The sequence below is a fragment of the Hemicordylus capensis genome, chromosome 2, assembly GCF_027244095.1.
Source record: "Hemicordylus capensis ecotype Gifberg chromosome 2, rHemCap1.1.pri, whole genome shotgun sequence".
NCBI classification, from domain to species: Eukaryota; Metazoa; Chordata; class Lepidosauria; order Squamata; family Cordylidae; genus Hemicordylus; species Hemicordylus capensis.
The window spans coordinates 265,369,715-265,393,098 of record NC_069658.1 but is presented as its reverse complement, the minus strand read 5'-3'; the positions used below and the strand labels follow the sequence as shown (position 1 = coordinate 265,393,098).

At 46.8% G+C, this 23,384-nt stretch overlaps 1 protein-coding gene across 4 annotated transcripts in view; it reads right to left on the bottom strand.

Moving 5' to 3' along the window:
* Positions 1 to 23,384, bottom strand: part of PLXNB1 (plexin B1) — a 199,424-nt gene that overhangs the window by 35,323 nt on the left and 140,717 nt on the right. For all 4 annotated transcript variants that reach the window (XM_053291904.1, XM_053291908.1, XM_053291906.1 and 1 more), the window contains 9 exons: positions 23,170 to 23,278; positions 21,384 to 22,226; positions 18,394 to 18,519; positions 17,198 to 17,320; positions 15,506 to 15,599; positions 13,315 to 13,481; positions 7,081 to 7,232; positions 4,409 to 4,514; positions 1,090 to 1,226 (listed from right to left, as the gene is read on the bottom strand). In XM_053291904.1, the coding sequence (XP_053147879.1) occupies positions 1,090 to 1,226; positions 4,409 to 4,514; positions 7,081 to 7,232; positions 13,315 to 13,481; positions 15,506 to 15,599; positions 17,198 to 17,320; positions 18,394 to 18,519; positions 21,384 to 22,226; positions 23,170 to 23,278 (1,857 nt within the window). The remainder of the gene's footprint in view (positions 1 to 1,089; positions 1,227 to 4,408; positions 4,515 to 7,080; positions 7,233 to 13,314; positions 13,482 to 15,505; positions 15,600 to 17,197; positions 17,321 to 18,393; positions 18,520 to 21,383; positions 22,227 to 23,169; positions 23,279 to 23,384) is intronic.

Sequence of the window (23,384 nt, the reverse complement as noted above, 5' to 3'; positions counted from 1 at the left end):
CTACACTCAGAACACCACAGAAACAGCAAAACCCAGCACCCCATAGGTTAGCAACCCTTCCCCTGGCCAATGTGGGGTCAGTAAAGAGTGGCAAGAAGCAAAAGAGCCAATGGGGAACAAGGAGGGAATTGTCAGCAGGTCAGCCCGTGATTTAGGTCACTGATCAGAAGGCTGGAAGGGTGGGAAATTCAAAGAGATGTCAAACACAAAATGGAGACTGACTCAGAGATCACCACAAAATGGAGGTCCGAAACAACAAAACGTTTTGTAGCCGAAAAAGGGACGTTTTGTTTTGTATACAAAACTTTTGGATCTGGAAAATGGGTGTTTTGTTTTGTCTACAAAACACCCGAAACAGGCGGTTTTGGGTACAAAACGTTTTGTATCCGAAACGTTTCGCACATCCCTACTTTTTATGACGCCTTTTTGGGATACTTCAATACATCCCATTTCTTCTGAGATGCATGTGGGGATCTTACAGGCAGAGCTCCTTTTCTTAAAGCCTCGATTTTTATTTTTACTAAATCTATCCAAACACAAAACCCAGCAGAAGAGAACAGGCATAGAATGGGCACAGGCAGCCAGGTTCTGGCAGCTCGCCCCAACTTGTTAGTGCCCCTGCCGTGCCCCTCCCACTGCGGTGACCTTTCCTTTCCTGCCATGTGGTGGTAGCAGCAGCAGCAGCAGCAGCCTCCCTGAGGGAGCAGCCCAGGATAGTGCTTAATTTGCAAAAGAAAAAGAGAGAGCGCAAAACCCCCGATGATTTATGTATATCATGTATAGCCCACTTTTCTACATTAACCTAGAATCAAAGCAGCCTACAAGCAGAGATACCATGTGGTACCCCTCTCTCTAAAATGGCCAGCCTCTGGAACAAGCCAGGATCAATGTCTGTTGGTGGTGGTGACTTCTCTGGCTCCTTTCAAGGGGTGCAAGATAAGATGAGCCAGTCTTTCAAACCTTTCCAGGCATTGGGGCTGTTCTCACGATCCTCTTCAGGGTTACCTGAACCAAAGGTTACGCCCCCAGCCACTGGCCTGCCCTGAAGCAGTTCTGAAAAAGCAGCAGCTACCAGACAGTATTTCTTACATGTAGCAAGGGAGGTGTCCAATCAGAATGTCAATCTTGCTGGGGTTTCCTGTGAGGAGCTTGGAGCCGGTCAGCGTGAGAGAGGTTCCTCCAGCCTTGGGGCCCCGTGATGGGGAGATGGACTTCAGCTCTGGGTCCTGAGTGTAAGGGAGGGAAGGAACAAACATTCAGTCAAAGGGAATTCACTCAGGCAGAGTAATGCTCACACCTGGGTAGGGCAACTGCAGCCATATTCCCTTCAGAGTGGCACATTTTAAGAACTGGCTTGCTGTGATAAGGGAGATTTTAGCTGTCTGTAGTTCTTGATGCTGCTGTGCCACAGATACACTTGCTGCTAAGAAGAAGAAGAAGAAGAAGAAGAAGAAGAAGAAGAAGAAGAAGAAGAAGAAGAAGAAGAAGAAGAAGACCCTCTCTTGCTTTGATATCCTTGGGTAGCTGTTCTGGAAAAATATGGACCAACAACATCTCACAGGCTGGTGAAAAGCTATTGACCAGAGTTTTTTTTAAAAAAGGTCCTCTGTTCATTACAAGAACCACAATGATGTGGCATATGAATGATGTGGCACATGACACCGCTAAGGATGTACATGTCAGGCTGTACAGAAATATGATAGATAGATAGATAGATAGATAGATAGATAGATAGATAGATAGATAGATAGATAAGGAAGCACTGCAAAGTTAGGGTTGTATGAATCAGCTCTCAGGTGAGTTCTCACAGCTTCTGCTGATAACAAATGAGTTTTTGTTATCAGCTTTGTGTACCCACTCCTTCTCTCCTCTGGTAGAGTCTGGTAATAAAAATGGTAAGACCTGGTGCCATTGCACTGCAAGGTTCCGTGTGCAATAACATCACATCACGCGGGTCTTAGTACTAGTTACTGCAGGAAGGGACTTCTGATTTCACTGATGGCCATACATGCTCTGTGGGGCTCTCTACATGGCAATTTGAACCAGCCTCAGTGCTGATTTCCACAGAGTATGTTGCTGCCTGTACAAACAACGCTCATGCCATTCCACACTATTCTACCTGAAACAGTCCTCCAACCTGTGCAAAAGGTAGCATTTAAAAAACCCCTTTCTGCTGTGATCAATGCAGAAGGAGTTTTCATGGGTGATGAGAGTTGAGTTTGGGGAGGAGTTTTCTTCTTCCTTAATGGCCATGAAGACTCAGAGGGGAGGAGTGTGACCAGCACCCGAATGGGGAGAAGTATGGAGGGGGAGGAATAGGTGGTGGGGCTGGGCGAGGAAACTCTGTGTTGCAGTGGTGGTGGGGAGGAGAAACGGCCAGTGAACAGGGAGAAGCATGGGGGGGGGAGGAACATTTTTATTTATTATTCAGTTTTTGTACTGCCTTTCTTAAGGCATCCCAAGGCAGTTTACAACAGTTAAAATACAAGAAAACTCCACAAAAATCACATTTAAAACCTTAAAATCAGTTAAACAATAAAAACCATAATAACAAACCAAAAAAACAGCCACCATAAAAAAGACAAACAGAAGCAGGCAAGCTGAGAGACCTGATAGCCCATAAGGGGTAACAGCCTGAACAAATGAAAAGGTCTTTAGTTTTGTAAAAGCAGCCACAGATGTCAAAGTGCGCAGACATTCACTGAGAGAGCATTCCAGATCCTGGGGCAACAACAGAGAAGGCCCTGGCCCACATGCACAACAATTTAGTCTCTCTCAACATTGGCACATGGAACAAAGGCCTCTCTGACCACCTTGTTGGGCGAGCAGGAACCTTTGGGAGCAGGCGGTCCTTCAAGTATCCAGGGCCCAAATCGTTAAGGACTTTAAAAGTAATAACCAGCACCTTGAATTGGATCTAGAAACAAAATGAAAGCCAGTGCAGCTCTTTCAAAATAGGTGTAATATGCTCTGAGTGAACAGATCCAGAGAGAACCCTGATAGCTGCATTCTGCACCAACAGAAGTTTCCAAATATTCTTCAAGGGCAACCCCATGTAAAGCGCATGGCAGTAATCCAGCTGTGATGTGATTAAGGCATGGGTAACTGGCCAGATCTTCCTTCTTGAGGAAGGGCCGCAGCTGGTGCACTAGCTGAAGCTGTGCAAAGGCACCCCTGGCCACCGCCTCCACCTGAGCATCCAAAAGCAGAGCCAGGTCCAGCAACACCCGCAAGCTGCGCACTTGCTCTTTCAAGGGGAGTACAACCCCATCCAGAGCTGGTTGAATCACCCTATCCCAGCTGGCTTGTCTACTGACCAGCAGCGCCTCCATCTTGTCTGGATTTAACCTGTTTGCTAGCCCACATCCAGCCTATGACCGCCTCCAGCCCCCAGTTCAGTATATTGATTGCTTCCCTAGGATCTGATGTCAGAGAAAGTTAGACCTGAGTGTCATCTGCATATTGATGACCTTTCAGTCCAAACCTCCTGGTGACCTCTCCCAGTGGTTTCATGTAGATGTTTAACAGCCTGGAGGGCAATAACGAGCCTTGTGGGACCTCATAGGCTAGAGGCCAAGTAGTAGAGCAGGTTGCCTAGCACCACCTTCTGGTACCTCCCCCCAAGAAAGGAACAAAGCCATTCCAAAGCATTGCCTCCAATCCCCATAGTCGAGAGGTGGTCCAGAAGGATACCATGGTCAATGGTATCAAATGCCGCTGAGAGGTCCAGGAGAACCAACAGGGATGAACTCCCCCTTCCTAGTTCCCGGGGTAGGTATTCTGCTAGGGCAACCAAGGCAGTTCCAGTCCCAAACCCAGGGCAAAAGCCAGATTGAAAAGGTTTTAGATAATCCATATCATCCAAGACCCTTTGCAGCTGCACATACACCACATGCTCTATCACCTTGCTTAAAAAGGGAAGATTTGAAACAGGCCAATAGTTATCAAAGGTTGTTGGAATCAAGGGAGTGCTTTTTTAGTAGTGGTCTTATCACTGCCTGCTTGAGGCTTGATGGTATGTTGCCCTCCCTTAGTGAAGCATTTATAATTGGCTCCAACCACCTACCTGTTCCTTCCCTAGCAGATTTTACTAGCCATGAGGGCAAGGGTCCAGAGCACATGATGTTGCCCACACACTGCCAACAGACACGATGGAGAAGAGGCAATGGAGGCTATTCCAACACGCTTTAAAACCACTCCTCAAAAGAATCAGGAGATTGTCAGTGTGTGGAGGGAGGAGAGACACAGTGGTCTACCTTGAGTGTTTACAAAGCCCACAGTCACTTTGGAGAGAATTAAGTGCACGAACCCATCGACCCTACCTTAACAACAAACCCTCTCATTTAGAGGCTCTGTAATCCCTAGTCTTGGAAACCGAAGAGTTACAAAAAATGAATGACCACATTACCTGGTAAGTAAAAACATGACCAGAGACTCCCTGTCCTCCTCCGGGAACCTCCACGGCTACATGCCCGGACCTTTCTGTGCCGCTTCCGCCTGTGGTGCACACGATACTGCAGGACAAGGGCAGAACAGAGGATGGAGAAGAATCCCCCACCAAGGTGCACCACATGGGCTGCTCTAAACCTGAGTTAATGAGAGGGGGGGCACTTTTAGCTCTTGGCCTGGCTGTGGAGGAGACTTCACCCACTTGAGCACTCATTCTGCTACTTCATGTTTCCTTCCCCAGCTGCTGTGTGCCTTGGCATGAGCCATCCAGATCTATGCGCTTTGCCAGCATTAAGGTAGGAAAAAAAACCCTACTCCAGTTTAGGAGCTGGGCCCGATCTCGATTTTCGAACATGTGTTAGATTAAAACGAAGTAGGAGGCGGGGAGCTTGATTGTCAGTCATGCCCCATTTGAGTAGAATGGTTTTTCTGCCTACCATATTCAGAAGCTGGGGATGGAACCTGGGTAGGGCACGCTTGTCCTAGCCAGCTGGGGCTTGAAAGATGATAAACTCCCTGCCTCTGACCTTGTTTTTATCTAACACAGGGCTGCTCAACTTCGGCCCTCCTGCAGATGTTGGCCTACGACCAGGGTGGATGTGATTTAAATCAAATCAATTTAAATCATGATTTAAATCACTAGTCAATAAGACTAGATTTAAATCATGGGGTTTTTTACATAAAGACTCATTCTTGCTGGTATAATCTTAATATTTACAACCAGATGAAGCTTTCATTTTTGGTCCTCTTCTAGACAGAAAAATTGCCCTAAATAATCTTACAGAAACCTCTGGAAGAGCATGACGTTGTGAATGGATTAATGGAATTCATTAACCAAAAAATTTAAACGTTGCATATATACAGCCTCATCTACATAATTAAAAACGAATCCTTATTTCATGATGAATACCTTTGGACTATAATGTATCTTAAATAGAAAACTATCTTTAGATATATTTTTTCCTCAAAAAGCATTTTATTTTAAAAATCTGATTTAAATAAAAAACTCCGATTTAGATTAAAAAATCCAATTTAAATTTTTTAAAAATTCAATTTTTTTTTAAACCCATTGATTTTTATCCACCCTGCCTGCAACTCTCATAATCCCTGACTATTGGCCACTGTGGCTGGGGATTATGGGAGTTGTAGTCCAAAAGCAGCTCGAGGCCTAAGTTGAGCAGGCCTGATGTAGCACATGATTGAAAACTACGAGCGTGCCCAACTCTCCCAAATTAGGGTAGAAGGCGCCTCCCACCCTGATGTTGAATGTGTGAACTGCCCTACTGTTTCACCAACTTCCATCTGTAGAGAACTCCCAGTCTCCACACAAAACAGGCAGGGGTTTCAGCCTTTCCCCCTGATCTCAATCATGGATGCCAGCAGAGGATATGGACAGGCTACATTTGGTGTACAAATCTGTGGGATGGTTATCCTTTGGCTGAGCAGAACAGCAACCCAAAACAGATTCCTGACATTTGTACTGTATTTGAGTGTGTGGTCACGGTTTCTGGATTGTGTCAGAAGCAGAACTAATCAGGGCCATGCCAGAGATGAGGTACATATTTCCATTCTACAAAGCACCCTCCTTCAACAAACAGGAGCCAACAGTGTATAGGCTATCAAATGCCTCTTCTGTAATATTTTCGTGGAATTCTGTTTTTAAAACACAATCGAGGGAAAGGAAATAAAGAGGTAGGCAAGTCAACTGGGAGTTAAGGGCAGGCACGTCAGGATTCCACTTTGTCCTGCTAATGTGGAACAAGATAGAGCCCAGAGTAATTTGGTTGTCCTGCCCTAGTGGGCTCCAATTTGCCAGCAGCCTTTTCGGGAGACAGGAAAAGGCTGCAGTAAAGTTTATCAACACTTTTTGAACTGGAGTTCCTTAACCGTAGGCATTTCTAGTCAGGAATATTCCATTTGAAAATGGAAGTTTTTTGCATTTATCAACTCACTGTTAGGTAGCTCTCTCTTGCACAGGGTATTTGCATTTACCAATGGGCTATTTACATTGCTTTCTTCCTCCGTGCACTATTGCGCAGGGCCATCTGCTGGCCATCTGCAGGAAATCCATGAAGAAAATTAAATTAGTTTTAAAGTACTGTAGTGTCAAAAGACATAACAGATTTTCACAAACGGCCAGCAGATGGTGCTGCACAATGGCACATGGAGGAAATCAAAAATGCAAACAGCCCACTGATAAATGCAAATACCCTGTGCTATGATGGGGAGTTAACAAACACAAAGAACTTCTGTTTTCAAACGGAATACTTCTCTGTCCAGAAATGCCCTGTATCTTTGCCTCTGATGAAACTGCCAGTTTTTTTGGCTTGCAGCCCCCTGTGAAAAATGTTCCCATACCTGTGGTTGGCCCTGTAATCTTCTCCCTGTCCCACCCCATCCACATTCCCTCTTTGGACCTGATCCAGTGAACACCACTCATGTCCCAGCTAGCCTGTGACACAAACACCGTAGTAACTAGAAGCAGCTGGTGGGAAGCAAGGTGGCAATCTTTATGGAGACAAAGTCATCGTTTTAGAGAGGAAGACAGACATTTCCACCTGCCACTGACCATGCTTGTGGGGAGAGACCCAACAACAGCTCTCTCCTGTGGGTCACAATACATGCACTGACCTGCTAGAGATTTCATACGCCAGAGGATCAACCTCACAGGGGATTCCTGCCACCGTGACACTCTCTGCAATATCTTCATGTTTCTGACCAAGGTTTGAGCCAGTGATGGTGATTCTGGTACCGCCTTCAACCAGTCCAGTTAAGGGATAAACCTGAGAGGGGTGCCCAAACATGCATGAGCATTACTGCTGGACACTGGAAAAGCATAAGTGATTCTTCTTAAAAGTTTGGAAGCCGTCCCACTTCAGTCGCTTACCAGACTGATGCTGTTGCAGACCCAACATATTTATATAATGCTTTAGAGCCTTCACAGGGTGTCACATACATTATTTTGTTGTAATCCGTGCGACAGCCTTACCAGGTAGATCAGTATTGTTATCCGACCCCTGCTAACTTGGCAAAGAAGCACCTTTTAACGTGGTGATTCTCTTTATTTAGCAGGGGGAGAGTAACTGGCCCCCTCCACCCCCAACACAGTACCTCCAGTAACTGTTGCTGGTGTCTATCATGTTTCTTTTTAGATTGTGAGCCCTTTGGGGACAGGGATCCATCTTATTTGTTTGTTATTTCTCTGTGTAAACTGCTCTGAGCCATTTTTGGAAGGGCGGTATAGAAATTGAATTATTATTATTATTATTATTATTATTAATAATAATAATAATCAGCAAAAACATTCAGATATTTATTTTAAAAGCAATGAGCATGTGGAGTACACATTTAACAATCAATGGTGAGACACTTGGACAGGTTAGCATTAGAAGAGGTATTTTCCAAGGGGACTCACTATCCCCTCTGTTTTTTGTAATCGCCATTATTCCACTTTCACAAATACTAAACAAAACAGGCCTTGGATACCAAACATCTAAAACATCAAGTAAAATCAACCATCTGCTGTACATGGATGATCTGAAGTTGTATGGAAAGTCCCAGTCAGAAATCTCATCACGGCTAAACACTGTCCATATATTCAGTAGCGATATAGCAATGGAGTTGGGACTAGACAAGTGTGCTACATTAGTAATGAACAGAGGAAAAACAACAAAAACAGAAGGAATAGAACTGCTCAATGGAAGCAACATCAAGAACCTGGAAGAGAAAGAACATCCTATATATTAAAAGCCTTGAGCGTGATCCCATGCGCCCGTGTCTTTTTCGGCAGTTCTGAGCATGCGCTCCGCGCATGCTCAGAACTGCCGAAAAAGATACGGCCGCCCAGACACGGGCGGCCATGTTGGGGCCAAGCCAAACGGAGGAGTAGCAGGAGGGAAGAGGCAGCAGCGGCGGAAGGTGCCCTGCTGTTGCCACACACATCGGTACCGGGAGGAGGAGAAAAGGGGAACGGGGAGGGAAGAGACGGGTGCCGCGGAAGAAGCCGCGGCGCTGAGGAGCCGTTGGCAACCATGAGTGGGGGGGGGAGCAGAACGGAGCGCCTGGACTTGGGGGGCGGGTGTGTGTGAGAAAACCAGCCTCACGGACATTAGGACTAGCGCCTTGGTTGCCCAACTGAGGGAACGCGAGGAGGGGCCACTCACGCACCATGGTCCAATGCGGCGGGCGTTGCTGCTGCTGCTGGCCCTCTTGCAGCTGTTGCTCGCCCGGCGCCGCCCCCGGGTGTGTCCTGCCCGCAGCAGCCCCGCCACCCGCTCGCCGCTGCTGCTTCCCCACCTGCCACCCAATCTTCGGAAGAAGCTGGCTGGCCCGCACGTGACCCCTTTTGCGCCCGTTCTTCCGGCCTGGAGGTGGCTGCGGGAGGGAGGAGACGTGCCTGGTGGCGGCAGGCCCGAGGGGGCCATGCGGCCAAGGCTTTGCGGGCAGGTGGAGGGAAGGGGGGAGAAAGCCCAAAGGTTATGTCACCAGGAGGACAAATGCGCCGCCGCCACCGTTTCCCTGCCAGAGGAACTGGCCTGGCTGGACGCTGGCTCGGTCCGGGTGGAGAGGGGAGCAAAACGGATGGCGACGGGCCCGTCGTGGTTGGACCCAAGGAAGGAAAGCCAGAAAAGCCACATGGGGTGAGGGGTGTGTGTGCGGCAGAAGCAATGCTGTGTGTGCCCCTTAGCCAGCCAGGAGACTCCAGGAGGGCGAGCTACGGGCTTGCGCTCTGGGGAGGAGGGAAGGAGACCAAGCGACCTCTCTTCCTCCTCCTCCTCTTCCACTTCTGCTGCGCTATGGGGATCCTAACAGCCCGAGAGTCAAGCACAAAAAAGTATAAAACAACACTAAAAACTTGTTTTAGTATACACTAAGTATACACTAAGCACAATACCCCCCGCCCGCCCAAATACCCGATAGCCAACACACACTATAATAAAGCAAGTGCAAATTCCAGAAACAGAGCCGAAAAAAGCCCCCCCCCCACCAGCCAAGGGCGGGGGGAAAAGAGCCAAGGAGGGCTAGAGAAAGGGAGAAGGAATAAAGGACCAAAAAAAAAAAGGGAAACTAGCGCCAGTTATTTTAACAGGCTTAAAAATACTAGTTACAAATACTTGGGCATTCTCCAGGCTGATAACATTGCACACACTGAAGTTAAAAGAAAAATTGGAAGTGAATACCTCAGGAGAGTTAGAAAAATCCTCAAGTCCAAACTCAATGGCGGGAACACCATACAAGCCATAAACACCTGGGCTATACCTGTTATCAGATACACTGCAGGAATAGTAGACTGGACCCAAGCAGAGCTAGAGACGCTAGATCGTAAGACCAGGAAAATCATGACCATCAATCTCATGCTCTGCACCCCCACAGTGATGTAGATAGGCTCTACCTCCCTCGCAGCTCAGGTGGAAGAGGAATGCTACAAGTCCATCAAACAGTAGAGCAGGAAAAAAGAGGCCTTGAAGAATATATAAGGGACAGTGAAGAAGATGCACTTCAAATGGTCAATAATGAGAAACTATTCAACACCAATGAAACAAAGCAGGCCTACAAGAAAGAACAAGTCAAGAACCGAGCAGAAAAATGGAAAAATAAGCCACTGCATGGTCAATATTTGCACAGTATAACTAGAAAATCAGACATCACCAAAACCTGGCAATGGCTTAAGAATGGCAACTTGAAGAAAGAAACAGAGGGTTTAATACCGGCTGCACAAGAACAGGCACTAAGAACAAATGCAATAAGAGCAAAAGTCGAAAAGTCAACAACAAACAGCAAGCGCCGCCTTTGTAAAGAAGCAGATGAAATAGTGGACCACCTGATCAGCTGTTGTAAAAAGATCGCACAGACTGACTACAAACAAAGGCATGACAAGGTAGCAGGGATGATACACTGGAACATCTGCAAAAAATACAAGCTACCTGTAGCCAAAAATTGGTGGGACCATAAAACTGAAAAAGTGGTAGAAAATGAAGATGTAAAAATATTATGGGACTTCCGACTACAAACAGACAAATATCTGCCACACAATACACCAGATATAACTGTAGTCGAGAAGAAAGAAAAACAAGTTAAAATAATCAACATAGCAGTACCAGGGGATAGCAGAATAGAAGAAAAAGAAATGGAAAAAATCACCAAATACAAAGATCTACAAATCAAAATTGAAAGGCTGTGGCAGAAAAAGACCAAAATAATCTCAGTGGTAATTGGCACCCTAGGTGCAATTCCAAAACAACTTGAAGAGCACCTCAACGCCATAGGGGCCACAGAAATCACCATCAGCCAATTACAAAAAGCAACTTTACTGGGAACAGCCTATATTTTGCGATGATATCTATAATAACCAACAGTACTGATAATAAAATTCAGCCATCCCAGGTCCTTGGGAAGGACTCGATGTCTGGATAAAACAAACCAGTCAATAACACCTGTCTGACTGTGTAAACAAGAAATAATAATAATAATAATAATAATAATAATAATAATAATAATAATATCCTGAAAGGACAGTGGCTTGACTAAAGCCAAATAGTAGATTCATGGCATAAGAACAGCCTTGCTGGATCAAGCCAAAAGTCCATCACATCCACCATTTTGTTTCCCACAGCAGCCAAACAGATGCCTCTGAGAAGCCTACAAGCAGGACATGAAGGCAACAGCCTGCCACTACTGCTACCTCTCCAACTGATACTCAGAGGTATATTGCCTCTGAAAATAGAAGATCCACAAAGCCATCATGACTAAGAGCCAATGACAGAACTCTTCTCTACTTCATGAATCTATCTAATCTTCTTTCAAAGCCAGATGGACACTAAACGAGCTGCCATCACCAGCTCCCGCAGCAGTGAATTAACTACTGCATGAAGAAGTACTTTCCTCTGCCTGTCCTGAATCAGAACCAAGATTTAAAGTGGGAACTTCCTGGTTTACAGATCATTACCATCATGCTTTTTAGGTCTCATTAGACCAGTCCTCAACATGCGATGGATACCACCACTATGCTCATGCCTGTGAAACAAACTGGTGCATCCAACTGGCCAGTCTCAGTGGGTAGAATGTTGAGCCAGGTGGTGGACTGCTGGTTGGATCCAGCATGGTAGTTCTTGTTCTTATGCCCCGTCCTCTCCTAGCTTCTCATGGCCTGCCAACACACAGTGAAAACATGACCTCCATCTACATATTTTGGCCCAGTATCACACACCCCACCACTGCCTTCTGCTTCCAAGCATGACGGTCATAGGACAGTATGAGGATGCACGTACACACACCCAAAGTCCGTTGGTTAAAATAAACATATATTCCTGCCTTTGCCTTATCTGCTCACTTCATCAGGCCTTAAATATCATGCTTCTGTTTAAAATTCTCTACCTCTCTGCCCTACCTTATCTCCTTTCTCATCTCCCCTTCTCCTTCTCCTGTTGTCTCTGCTCTGCACAAGCTTATCTAGGACTCAGTCTTTTGTCTCTTTCTTCCACTCCTGCTTTTCCACTGCTGTCTACTGTCTATGCCTGAAACAACCTCCCCTCCACCACCCACCTCCCTCTATCCACTTCTTTCCCCTCCTTTCCTCTAAGTCCTCCTTCAAGACCCACTTCTTCAGCAAAGGCTTTTTTTCTTTAAAAAATTAAATGGTATTGATTTTTTCCTTCAAGGTTACTACTGTTAAAACGGCTTGCAAAGACACAGGGGACCTCTGAAAACCATTCCCTATTTACTTGTCTCAGAGATGCTTCTCATGGTAAATCCACATGAGCAGGAGCCTGATCCTTTCCTGCCATGTATTTCGCCGGCAAGAAGTCACAGTTTACTCATATGGGCACTCTTCATAAATGCACACACATATTTTGCACATGGAAATTAATGTCCTAAATACAAGGTTTAACATGATGCAGACCTTCACAAGTGGCTGTAAGAACAGAAATGAGCCAGAAAGAGGGAATGCTTTTTAGGAATACTTTTGACAGCACTGGAAAAACACAGCCCCTTGTAGCAATTTTCCTGTGATTGATGCAATGGGGCTCAAATGTATTTATCAATTCAGAAAACACTGCCCTCACTCTGAATTGACTTCACCTGCCCTTAATTATCATCATTTGCTCTCAATTTGCTTTAAATTATCGTCACATGACCAGTGTGTCAACTTTGATGGGCTAAGTAGCATCACAATGGATTCATTATGTGGTCCCTGATTGGCTGGAATAACCTATGTTACATATTTCGTGGAAGAAGACAACCAAGAAATTTTAAGGGGTGGTGATGGTGCTGAAGAAGCAGCATGTTGAGGAAACAATGGCAGCGAACAGGATTGGGGATGGGGGAAAGTGAACATTCACAAAGGTTAAGAGTTTTTGGAGGGCAGAAAATATTTCTGTCCCCTTCTGCACCCAAAAGCATGACTTTGGGCCTGAAAACTGAAGAAGAGAACATTCAGCACTACCCTAAGTTAAGAGCAGGGCCATGACCCCATTAGAGAAATGGAAGTAAATTAACTGTATGGCACTTTAATTGATTAATCTTCATTTAAATATTCTAAATACAAACATGAATAAAAATAGTTCCAAAGAACAAAGTCATTCCTTCTTTGCATTTAGATAAACCAGACTTGGAGGTACCTTGACTAAGCTGCATCCAAAGCTTCCTGCCAGTGTGCAGGAAACAGGTGGGAATCCATGCTATTCCCCCTCTGAAAGCCACAGTTTCTTCTCCAGAGAGGAAAGTTTCAAGTTGTCCTGTCCAAACTAGCTGTCTCTTTTGCCATAGCCTTGGATGATCTAATGCCCCTGCAGGCTATTTGAGAGCACCCCAGATTCCTGTGCATCTCTGCACCAAACACATGCATTGTGCTACACTGATACTCACAGTGTGAATCAGGGGGGCCGGGCACATGTCCGCCACGTCTTCCTTGCAGGAGTCCCAGAAGAGGCAGCTGGGCTGCTCTCCACCACACCACACGCAGTTATATTTGGCATCAGCGGTTTGGCAGCGGCTGCAGTCTAAGTGTCCCACAGAGCAGTTGTACAGGGTCACTGCAAAGAAGAATGATATTGACAGGTGCTGGTGAGCCCTGCAGTACAATCCTTTGGATTCAGAATTCAAGAATGAGATAGAGAAGGGACCCATCAAATTCTCTCTCTCCTTTTCTACCAGCTCCCTAAGGCTCTAGTTCTCAAATCGTGGGAAAAACTTAGGGGGCAGATAGAGGTATGCACAAAACTGGAAAAACCGGTTCGGTTCGAGTAGAACCGGACTCGAACCATCATTTGTTCTCAATTTGAAAACAAATTGAGCTAGAGCTGGGCCCAGTTTGGCTCAAGCCTGAACCAGTTTGGGCCCGGCTTTTTAATGCCATTGTGGGGCTTTTGGGGGGTGCTGCTGTGGGGGGAGTCTCCTGAGGTTCCCCTTCCCCACACCGGCCTCCCCCTGGTCTCAAATGGCCCATTTGGGGCCATTTTCAGCCAATTCCAGGCCTCTCTGTGCTGGTGGTAGCAATTTTGAGGCTGCCACACATGTGCACTAGTTATTTACATGGCTGGGTCACCTCCAAAATGGCCACCACCAATGCAGAGAGGTCCACAACGGACCAAAAATGGCCCAAAATGGGCCATTTGAGACCGGGAGGGGAGGTAAGCGGGGGTAAGGGAAACCTAAGGAGACCCCCCTGTGGCCTTAGCCCCCAAAGTCCTGTAATGGCAGTAAGTCCGCCATTCCCCCCCTCCCTATATATATTTTTAAACCCCAAACTGGGCCCAGTCCAGCTCGAGGCCGAGCCCTCCAGCTGGACCAGTTCGAGTGCGAGCCAGCTCACACATCCCTAGGGGCAGAGTTCGAGGACAAGATTCTGAAGCTGGTAGAGTCTTCCTCCCTCCTCCAGCCAGGTCCTAGGTGGACTGAATGCCCCCTAGCAGAGGACACACACTGATTGAGTCAGAAGCTGACTTCATCCCAGTCCCTCTTATCCCATCCTGATTTGGGATGATGGAAGCACAGGAAGAGTGGCTGCTTTGTTCTAATGATAGTTCCCTGCATGTTGTTTTAGGACAGGGTCAGAAAAACCCAGTTCTATTCCTCTTCTAAGATCAGATTCGCATCACAAACCAGACATCTTTGCATGCAACAACAGGCTGCACATAACTACACAAGAGAAGCTCCACATGTTCACTTGTGGTAATATTAGTGCCTTGCTGGGATAGGAGGGCCACAAGATGGAGCAAGTTCAAAAGCAGGCAATCCAAGTTCTTAATACCTGAAAAAACACTGCTCTGGGGATAAAATCGCACAATCTACATCATGCAGGAAAGAGTCAACAAGGCACACCCATGTCAGGTACACAGAGAAATGCTCTCTATGTACCTGATGGCCATAGAGAAATGTTGGTGTTTGCCATACAATTACCATTTCAGGTACTTGTATGGCAAACACCAACTTTTCTCTATGGCCATCACTGTAGAGGAAGAGCCTTAATGGTGGAAAATCAATCGTCTGTGTTGGCTGGCAGCGGCTCTCCAGGGTTCCAGGCAGGAGTCTTTTCCAGCCCTAAGCTGGAGATGCCAGGGATTGAACCTGAAACCTTCTGCATACAAAATAGGTGCTCTACTAAGCGAAGGCCCCATCAAAGTCTGAGTAATCCCAAAATTCCACAGAACAACTTCAAAATTACTGATTTGAAGAACAGATACCAGATACAGATACCCAAGGGCCAAATCCAAGATTTTTCACATATACCCCCAAATCACTGGTTTGACGAGAAAGGGGACCAGTCACAGGACCAGTGGTTAGAACCTAGCAATATCCCACACCACCCAACTCCAATATGCCACTCATCCACCTATTGCCTGTCAAAATCTGCTAACCTGCTAAGCTGCAGTTTAGTGTGCTACAGTACTACATAATCTCTTGGGGAAGCTCCATCTAGACATCTAAGTACATCTTGAAACCAATAATATTATTTTGCTCTTTTACAAAACAGAGATCATAGTAGCACAGGGACTACAAGAACCCTTATTTGTACCAACTCTGAGCCCAAGTTTTCCCCCAGGCCCTTTTCCTGTACCATGGAGATTTTCTATGCTGTCCACCCGGAGGCGCTGCTTCCTTCGCACGAAAATTGCTGCAATGAATTCAAGTTGGGGAGCCGAATAGCTGTACTGCAAAGAGACCAAAACATCAGTCTTTGAAACGAATTAAAAAAATGTCTTAACCCAAATGATGATTTAAAAACCAAAATCAAATTATCAGAGCATGATCTTCATTCACTTCACTCTGGACTAGTAATAGTAGGCCATCATAATGTTGCCTTCAAATTCAAAAAGATTTTATAAAAGTTTGTTTTTCTTTGTCGATGCATTCCAAGTTCTCTGCATTCCAAGTTCAAACAAGCCGCCACTGAGTGTAGCAATGGCAACTTCTGCACTGATTTTTAAAAAGAGGTTGTCAGTAAAGAAAATATAGCTCAGATGAACATGACAGGTTCTATACCTCTTAGCTTTAGCAAGGTGGCTCCATCATCTCCTCTCAGACTATGTCCTGGGAACTGGCACTGGTGAGTGGTAAACAGCTAGTGCAGACAATAACAGAGCTGAAAGTCCTATCATGAGAACTTTCAGCTCACATTTTGGGGACTTGGGCAGATGAAAGGAGAAAAGAAACAGTCTTGACTGTTTTGATTTTTTTTGGTCAGCAGCTGTTCTACTGTGGTGGCAATGCTCCTTCCAATAGCCTTTTTCTCCCAAGAAGGGCACTATGTCATGAAGTATCAGCAGGGGTGTAGCAAGATTGGAGGGGGCCCAGAGACAAGATTTTAAAATGGGCCCCTTGCGGATATACACACACAAACACACTTCACAATAGATCGTGCACTCACACTCACATCCCCATTATGAATACGGTGAATATCTAGTTCACATTGAATCTAGTTTTTTTTACTCTCTGCTCCTGCCGATCTCCAAGAGACTCAACATAATTCATAGGGGGTGCAACATGGGCGGGTATGGAGTCATGTGATGTGCCTCTGGGGGACCCCTTGAGGCAGTGGGGCCCCAAGATGACTGCCTTCCCTTGCCTAATGGTAGTTACGCCCCTGAGTATCAGTATCCTTTAGGGGACTCTGTGAAGAAAATGGCACCCACTAGCCATCAGGAGGGACACTCCTGCCAGTAAGACCCACTGCTTAATCAACTTTCACCCTCATTTCTGTTCCCACCAAAAGACTGCAAATGGGGGCATCATTTCAAGTCAGTCCTAGCCACCAAGGCCTGCAACATCAATGAGGCAACCACAGGCAGGTTGATGTACTTATTAAAATATTTATACGTCATGTTTCTCTTCCAAGTGAGAACTTCAAGACCAACCACCATCATAAAACACAAATTACTAATATAATGACACACCAATAATAAATCAGGAAACCAAAACTGTATCAAGGAGCACTCTGGTGGAATGGTCATCTAAAGTATTGTCTTTGCCTGACACCTAAAAATACGACAGGAGAAAATTAGCTGGGTCTCCCTGAACAAGGAGTGTGATAGCTGGAGCACCATCAACAAGGTCCTCCTGGCCCCATCCTCCAGACTTCTGACAGTGACGGGAGACATAGCACAGCCTCCTCTGACAACTGCAGTCTGCAGGTAGGTTGACCCATAACTGGGGACAACTCATCACAATACCCCCTTTCTTCCATGGCCGGATTTTAAGGTCAGAGCTAATGGGAACTCAAGGACAGACTTGTCCCACAGCAAGATCTTACCTGGTGCAGCTGGCATGTGATATAGCAAAGAGTTGGATCTGTTTCATCCTTTTCAATAGAAGCCTCCATCACCAAGGTCTTCCCCTCCAGAATCAAAGCGCACTCATAGCCCCAGAGGTTATCCTTTAAACAGGAAGAAATTAAGGGCTGACTCCAATGGACCGGCATCCCTTGCCCTCTTGTGCTTTACGCTCCATTCCACACTTCCTGGCACTCCACATTCACCTTCAGCCTGGACTAGTTCCCCACTTCACTTGCCCAGCACTGAATCCTGTGGCATTGCCATTAAGCCTGTTTCTACACAGGGGACACTTCCTATCCTTCCACACTGTGCTTAAAGCAGAGATGGGGGGCGGGTCCAGGTGAAAGATGCTCTGGAGCTTCCCTGCACCCACTGCTTGCCTGTCTGCTTGCTTCCAACCCGTCCTTCCACTGGCTCGCTTCTCTCAGCTAGGCTGGTGTTGGAGCCTGACTCTGGGGGAAAGGTAAGAGGAGAGAAGCCATGGGCAGCATGAGGCCCTGGCCCTTCCTTTCCCTGCACTCATTTGGCTCCTAACATCAGACTTTCATTCCACATTTTATACATGTTTGTATAATGCAGACCTGCATTTAAAGAGATAGGTCAGTCATTGTCACACATCTGCAGCTTGGTCCTTAAGAGTTTGTTTTTTAAAACCAGCTCTAACCCATAGGACTTGAGAATAACTTAGGCAAATCTCCTGTTTGAGACCTGAGGATAAATTGAGACTTGAGAATAAATTAGGCAAATCTCCTGTGCCTTTTACTATATCCCACTGAACACCCTCAAATGAAGTTCTATGCAAATAATTGATTTCAGTCTCTGGCAGACAAAGGAAGGCACTTCTTCACACGGTGCGTAATTCACCGAAGGAATTTGCTGCCAATGGATGTAGTGATGGCCACTACTCTAAATGGCTTTAAAAGGGGACTAGATAAATTCATGGTTTATCACTGGCCTATTTTTGATCATGATGGCCATGCTGAGCCTCCATGTTCAGAGGCAGTTTACCTCTGAAGCAACAACAGGGGAAGGCTATGAACTTCATGCCCTACTTGTGAGCTTCCCAGAGGCATCTATTTGGCCCCTCTGGAAAACAGGACATTGGGCTGGATGGGCCTTTGGCCTGGTCCATCAGGGCTGTCCTTCTGAGCAATGACCAGCGCTGAAGCCTTACCTGGTAGAGATGGAAGTTTTTCCCTATCAAAGTTATCTTCCTCTGCACATTGACTGGCAGCAGAGAGGGCCCCTGAATGCTCTGCACACAGGGGCAGGCTTCAGGCCCCCAACTGAACTCTTCATTCTGAAAGCACATAAGCAGGCACAGGGCCATCAGAAACTCTTCAGGAAGGATTTGCTGCTCCTCTCCTCTCCTGCCCACCCAAAAAGCTCTGGACCAGGAAAAAGCAAAAACGCCAGACCAGAAGCATAACCTCCTCTTCAGAAATGAAGCCAGGAACTCTTCCTTTATCCTGTTCAATAGCGACATGCAAAGCACTGCACACCTGCACAGGAATTCTCGCCCTTACCCTGCATTAGCCTATGTTACAATGAGGCGTTTTCGAGCTGGCCACAGTGACCTCAAGGCCAGTAGTGCAGGAGTGAGGGTGGCGAGAGGCGCCTTTGAGTGTCAATTAACAGATGCTTATATCCGCTACCACCGCACCTGAACGCTGCTTCGAGCATCAGTGTGCCACCCAGAACCTCCCCGAGGCAGGGGATTTCCTCCACCACTCACATGGCCTCCGTGGAGAGGATCCCCTGACAGCAGCCATGCGAGTGGCGGAGGCGATTCCCCCACCAGAGGGGATGCTGGGCGGCACACTGCTGCTTGAAGCAGTGTCCAGGTGCGGTGGTAGTGGAGGCAGGCCTCTATTAATTTACACTTAAAGGTGCCTCTCGCCACACACACACACACACCTCAGCAGGGCCCGCACCGGCCACTACCTCTCAGGGCCAAACTACATATTACACTCTGTCAGGATGCCATGTTACCTAGTCGCTTGGGTGGCCCTGTGGAGGCTGGAGAAGAGCGTGGCACCCCTCCTCTGAGGCTTCCCTTCCCTTTAGGGGGCAGGGGGGATGAGAAGGGCCCAGGCAGGTTGGATCCCCGTGGGATTGAGAGGGCAAGGCAAGGAGAGCTGCAGGAAATAGCTCGAGGGAGACAGCTAGGTTGGGTGGGGCAGGAAACAGGAAGCAAGATCAGGAAGGGGTAGTGAAATCCAAAACAGATTGTGAGGGGTTCCAAAAGGATCTCGCCAAACTGGGGGAGTGGGCGACAAAATGGAAAATGCGATTCAATGTTGGCAAGTGTAAGTGATGCACATTGGGGCAAAAAACCCCAACTTCAAGTATACGCTGATGGGATCTGAGCTGTCGGTGACTAGACCAGGAGAGGGATCTTGGGGTCGTGGTGGACAGCTCGTTGAAAGTGTCGACTCAATGTGCGGCAGCTGTGAAAAAAGGCCAACTCCATGCTAGGGATCATTAGGAACGGGATTGAAAATAAAACGGCTAATATTATTATGCCCTTATACAAAACGATGGTGCGGCCACACCTGGAGTACGGCGTACAGTTCTGGTCACCAAATCTAAAAAATGACATTGTAGAACTGGAAAAGGTGCAGAAGAGGGCAACCAAGATGATCAGGGGCCTAGAGCACCTTTCTTATGAGGCAAGGCTACAACACCTGGGGCTTTTTAGTTTAGAAAAAAGACATCTGCGGGGAGACATGATAGAGGTCTATAAAATCATGCATGGTGTGGAGAAAGTGGATAGAGAGAAATTCTTCTCCCTCTCACATAACACTAGAACCAGGGGTCATCCCATGAAATTGATTGCCAGGAAATTCTAGGACCAACAAATGGAAGTACTTTTTCACACAAAGCATAATCAACTTGTGGAATTCTCTGCCACAAGATGTGGTGACAGCCAACAACCTGGATGGCTTTAAGAAGGGTTTGGATAACTTCATGGAGGAGAGGTCTATCAACGGCTACTAGTCAGAGGGCTATGGGCCACCTCCAGCCTTAAAGGCAGGATGCCTCTGAGTACCAGTTGCAGGGGAGTAATAGCAGGAGGGAGGGCGTGCCCTCTACTCCTCACTGTAGGCTCCCAGGGGCATCTGGTGGGCCACTGTGTGAAACAGGATGCTGGACTAGATGGGCCTTGGGCCTGATCCAGCAGGGCTGTTCTTATGTTCTTAAGGGGGCGGGACTGGAAGTAGGCTTTAAGCCCTGTCAGCTCTGCACTGGAGCATTTAAAAACAAGGCAGCTGATAATGAGGGGCTGCTTCTGAGCATGCGAGCCAGGAGTTCTCTAGGAGAGGGAACTGGCTGAATGCAGCAAGCCAGGAGGAGAACTCAGGTGTCAAGCTAACCTCCTCCCCTGGCTGTCCCTGAACCTGATCTTTTTGGGGTTGCTCCAGTCATTCTGGAGTTTAAGAAGGCCTAGGAGTCCACCTCGTCTACTGGGAGTCTGATACACTCATGAAAGGATAGCCTGACATCCCCTTGGAAATGAGAAAGGGTGAGGAGAAAGGAGATGTTTAATACTCTCCTTACCAATCACTTTCCCCTGAACTGTTTCCATCACCAGTTTCCAGATCTGCCTTTCCTCACAAGCACATGTTAAGAACCACATGGGGGTGGGGGAAGTAGCTGGAAGGGAAGCTTCAAGGGAAAGATTCAGCATCCTCCACCTGCAAAGCATCCCCATCCCCCGGACATATGTATTATTTTATTTTATTTATTCAGTTTCTATACTGCCCTTCCAAAATGGCCCAGGGCAGTTTACAATTAGAAACAAAACCATTAAAACCATTAAAATCAATTAACAGTTAAAACAAAATTATAAAACAACAATTAAACAACCAGAGCAATTTAAAAACCACGTTACAACATTAAAACCATTTACAACAATTTAAAAACTCTGGAGTTTTTATGCAGCTGCCTTCTCTCGCGTCAGACCCTTGGTCTATCTAACTCAGTCTTGACTACTCTGACTGGCAGTGGCTTTCCAGAGTTTTAGATTATCTTTCCCAGACCTACCTGGTGATGCCAGGGATTGAACCTGAGACCTTCTGTGTGCTTTCTAAGGGAGAAAGAGTTGTTGGGCTATTGTTACATGCAGTACCATCTGGCCCTTACGTAAAGCTTGACACTCACCAGGTCTAGAAATCCAGGGGCATCATATTGATAGTCCAACCCTGGGTTCAGGATTCGGGAGAAATCCGTGTCGCGCTCTGAAAAGTCTCCATCGCCGGAGAGAATAGAGTCCGAGTAGGAGGACGTGTCATTCTCAAATGACAGTGAAGCCATCCATTCCTCATTGTCTTTGAGTTCTGCACCATTCCTGGGAGGCCAGTCTGGAAGGCCCGTAGAAGGCAGCACCTTGGAAGTAGGCATCTCAGTCTCCAGATCTCCTGGTGGTAAGTCAGTGGAAGATGTGGAGGCACTTCCTGTCTGGTTGGGGGTAAGGGGAGTTGGGAAGGGAGACGTGGGTGCCACAGGGACAGGAGGCAGAGTCACAGAACTGGCAGCCTCTGGGGAAGGTGTTTGTGCCTCCACGACTGGCTGTCGCGTGCTGTGAGTGGCACTGGCAGGAGGGTCAGTGGACCAGTCTTCTGGCTCAACGACAGGCTCAGAGGTAGGGTGTGTGGTGAGGCCTGCAGTCTCTGATTGGCTGCTAGAGTCAGGCTCAGAGGTAGGGCTAGTGGTGGGAGGCACTTTAGTTGTGGGCAGCGTCAGGGAGTCTGTGGTTGTCCCCAGTGATGTCAGTGTGTCTACAGTCAGTGATGGCGAGTGTGTGGGACTGGAAGTTTCTGGTTGCAGAGTAGTTAGGGCAGAAGTTGCTGGCACAGTGGTGGGGACGGGAACAGTACTGGGAATGGAGGTGGAAGTAGCCTCTGGTGTGACTGAGAGAACCGTGGGCTTGGTAGCCACAGTTGGGGAAGATGGTACATCGGGAGTGGCTGAGGAAGGCCATGGGCTCAAGGTTGGTATGTGAGCCTGGAGGAGTGAAAGAAACAGAGAAAAGACAGTCAGAGCCAGAATAACACAACAGCAGAAGGAAGTTACAAACGTCTCCTCCCACCCTGTGCCAGTCACTATGTCTAAGCCTAACCTACCCCACAGGATTGTTGTGAGCATGAAATGAGGGGAGGAGAACTCTGAGCTCCTTGGAGGAAGGGTGGGAAAGAAACACCACCACCACCACAATCTGCATCCCCATTATGGAAGATTCTAGTTCAAAATGGGCTGAAGGGCAGAGGTTGTGGCCACTGACTGAGCACAGGAATGCAAATTAAGACATTTCTCTTTTTAGAAAAGGATCTTGAGGGAGTAGGCTAAGCATAAATACACCATCTCTATCTAAATTTTCCTCACAAAGCCTAACATATAGTTTTTCCACTGTGTTCTCTCTAACCTCAATTTCATTCAACATTAGTATTCTTAACACTGCAAAGCTCCTCTGTTTTCTCCCTCAGGTAAGGTTGCCTGATTAAGTACAGAACAGGCCTCCTCTGCTTTTATCAGTCATGTGATAGAATGAATTTTGGTAGGTGCAGCTTCTTCCATCACAAATACTCAACTTCTTCTTCCAGAGATTATTCCCTCAAGCACATTTTCCAGCTTTCTGGAGAATTCCAACCATGAACTAAGGCAGAGCATCATCAGAGAACAGATTGCTCCCTTGAACAAAGATATTCAGCCTTGGGTAACTGGGGAGCTTCCTTCATCATAAATAAGTACTCACCCTTAGAGCCATCCAAACACTTTCCAAAGCAAGAGGTTCACAGAAGATTCTGGAGCCTCATTGTACGGTGTGCTGGATTCCGTGACAGAAAAAAGTGAGATTCCAGAATCTTCTGTGACCCGATTGCTTTGGAGAGAGTTCGGGGAAAAGGCTTTTCAACCTAATCTGTCAGAAATTCAGCCAATAAAGACATACCCGCTCATTGTAGATAATGGTTCCTTCTTCACAGACGGCTTTATGAGTGCAAAGGTGTTGATGGACACACCAATTACATCCCCAATGGCTGCTCACACATCCTTGGCATCTGAAAAACAGGACACACAAGAACAGCTGCTGAATAAGTCCCACAGATCAAACAGGCGCTTTGAAGAAAATGCAATGCTGGGGAAATGTGTGTGGAGAGGAGGCAT